The sequence below is a fragment of the Penaeus vannamei genome, chromosome 16, assembly GCF_042767895.1.
Source record: "Penaeus vannamei isolate JL-2024 chromosome 16, ASM4276789v1, whole genome shotgun sequence".
Lineage (NCBI taxonomy): Eukaryota > Metazoa > Arthropoda > Malacostraca > Decapoda > Penaeidae > Penaeus > Penaeus vannamei.
The window spans coordinates 14,005,179-14,007,678 of NC_091564.1; the positions used below are offsets into that span (position 1 = coordinate 14,005,179).

The 2,500-nt window shown below is 33.0% G+C and overlaps 1 protein-coding gene across 2 annotated transcripts in view; it reads right to left on the minus strand.

The window, feature by feature from the left end:
- Caf1-105 (chromatin assembly factor 1, p105 subunit) overlaps positions 1 to 2,500 on the minus strand; it is a 24,356-nt gene that overhangs the window by 19,181 nt on the left and 2,675 nt on the right. For both annotated transcript variants that reach the window (XM_070131265.1, XM_070131266.1), the window contains exons 3-4: positions 1,693 to 1,825; positions 1,197 to 1,409 (exon numbers count right to left, since the gene is read on the minus strand). In XM_070131265.1, coding sequence (XP_069987366.1) covers positions 1,197 to 1,409; positions 1,693 to 1,825 — 346 coding nt within the window. The remainder of the gene's footprint in view (positions 1 to 1,196; positions 1,410 to 1,692; positions 1,826 to 2,500) is intronic.

The following is a 2,500-nucleotide window of genomic DNA, read 5'->3' on the forward strand; positions in this document are numbered from 1 at the left end:
CATTTATCATAATGAAAATGATGACTGATTTGCAATTATTATACTTTACATATTACACTTCAATCCTAAGATAAAATCAAATATCAGAAGTTTATTGCATGAATTACAACTTCTTACGTACATAACAGCAGTTCGCATCCACCAGGTCACAGCCAATTTGCCCATTTAACGGCATGTTCCCAGCACCCACCCCTCGGCTTAAGTTTTTCCATGACAAGACTGCAACCTCATCCAGGTCCAAAGGCTTAAGGCCTCCAATAAGCATTAAGTTTAAAGCTGTTTTGAATATCCGGCCCCTTGGCGACAGGAACTTGCCATCACAAGAATTCCAGCCAAAGGCCAGAACAATGAATTTGACTCGCCATGAGTGCACAAAGCTCTTGGATGGCAGTTAGATTCATTTGCCATTTAAGGAGAGGCTTTTGCATCATCTCCATCAATAAACTAGTGTGGAATATATTGTTCGTGAGCCATTACCGAAGAGCACCAGCTCCAGGAAGGATGCTATTTCCATGCTCTGGGTCGTATTCCTGGCCACTGTGATTGGTAGCACAGGTTGTATAACAGAAAATATAAAATTACAAAAAATGTTTTTTACATGTTGCTTATTGTTATTATTATTGCACTGAGTTATGGAGTATCTAGAGAGAAAATATGCAATTTTTGCAAAGAAAACCATCTATTACCTATTATTATCTGGATAAAGCAAATCAAAGGACAAATAAATACACTGGAAAAGAGCATATAAGCTAAGAATGCTTATGCACAAAAGGAGAAAATAACATTGCAAAAGAATGGAGTCTTGTCACCGCACACAAGTGTTCGTGTGACCTTGGCCTACAAGCTTCAAATCCATTAAAGTGGCCACTGAAGCAAGCCTAATGGCTTAAAGGCTGAAATTGAAAAAATACACATAATAAATGATGAACCAAAAAGTGATATCTTATCATAGGAGAGGTTTTATAAATATACCCCGATAAAAGTTCCAATTTCAATCATACAAAGACTTTCAACATCATTCATGATTTAAGAAAAAGTACCACTCTCCTGAAATTTAATGAACAGTCTAGTGCTTGTCTCCTGTTCACTTTCTACTGAACAGGTAAGTGAAAAAAGAAAGAAAGAACGAAAAAGAGAATATACGTTTTTGTGTGTAGTAGATACAAAAAAAACATTCAAACCTGAAGTTTCATTACCTTTGCCAACATCCCATAAAATTGCAGAATTGTCAACAGAGCCTGAGATTAAAAACTGTGAACATTTAGACCAAGAAAGGTCATATACATCCTCTAGGTGACCTCTTAACATCTTCAGAACAGTCCAGTGTTCTTTATTCTCTTTCTCTGAATCATCAGCAAAAATATCTGATGATGACTCCTGCTGTTTTTTCCAAAGAATAACGGCAGCTTCTGCAGAGAGAAAAACAGTAAAGCTGGTATTAATAAGAGCTATTAATATTTGTAAGTCTTGATATGTTCCATGGTACAATGAGCAACAATAACAAGAATAAAAAATAAAATAGTTATTAAAATACTTGAAAAAGGCAAACAGGAAGAAATGCATTTCATATAACATCGAGTCTTTACCAAGTACAAGTTCTATTCAAATTGAATATAACAGACATACCTTCATAAAGCAACTATATATTATAATAATGAATTAGCGAAGCAAAAGAAATTATGGAATTCCTACCATCATCTGCTGATGCTAATATTTCTCCATCAGGTGAAAACCTGACTGCGTTCACAGCTCTGTTGTGCCGAGTTAGGTCACTCAATGCCTCAACACTAACACCACCATTATCAAGGATACGCAGCTGCCAAATCTATAATGGATATTAATTTTTCAAAATTTAAATGTCATGTCAGTAGGGATAATCCTGCAATTCTTTACTTGAATCCTTTAAAATAAAGTATACATAAATGTTTTGTGAAATTTCCACAAATATTAATTACAAAATAATTAAGTATCAATAGATTTAAAGAAAAAGGATTTCAAGGATACTTATGATCTTTTACAGTTTGATGACATTGAAAAAATAAATATTACTACTACGGATTCAAGTGATCATCAGTCAAAATATCATTTACATACTAATAATGATCATGGTCTCCTTGGCTTAATTTCCCAGTTCTTTATATTAAACTCTAGACTGACACCATCAAGTTTGTCATTATCATCATTATAATTATTATCATAATATATATATTTGCCAATTAAAATTCTCATTGATAATAAATGTGCTCTAAATACTAAAACAAATTATACCACAAATGAAATGTTTTAGTTAGATTACATAGTCTGGTAATAAAATGAAATACAACAATGAGAAGAGATACATAATTATTTACAATTCTTCTGATTTTAACCACTATACTCCTAGTTTGTTTTGATTAAAAAGCTACCGATTTTGGATCTCTTAACAGGGTGGCTCATACCATTTCTTCAGATATTACAGTATTAATTTTAGTCATTCAGTTATATCAGAGAGTTAATTACT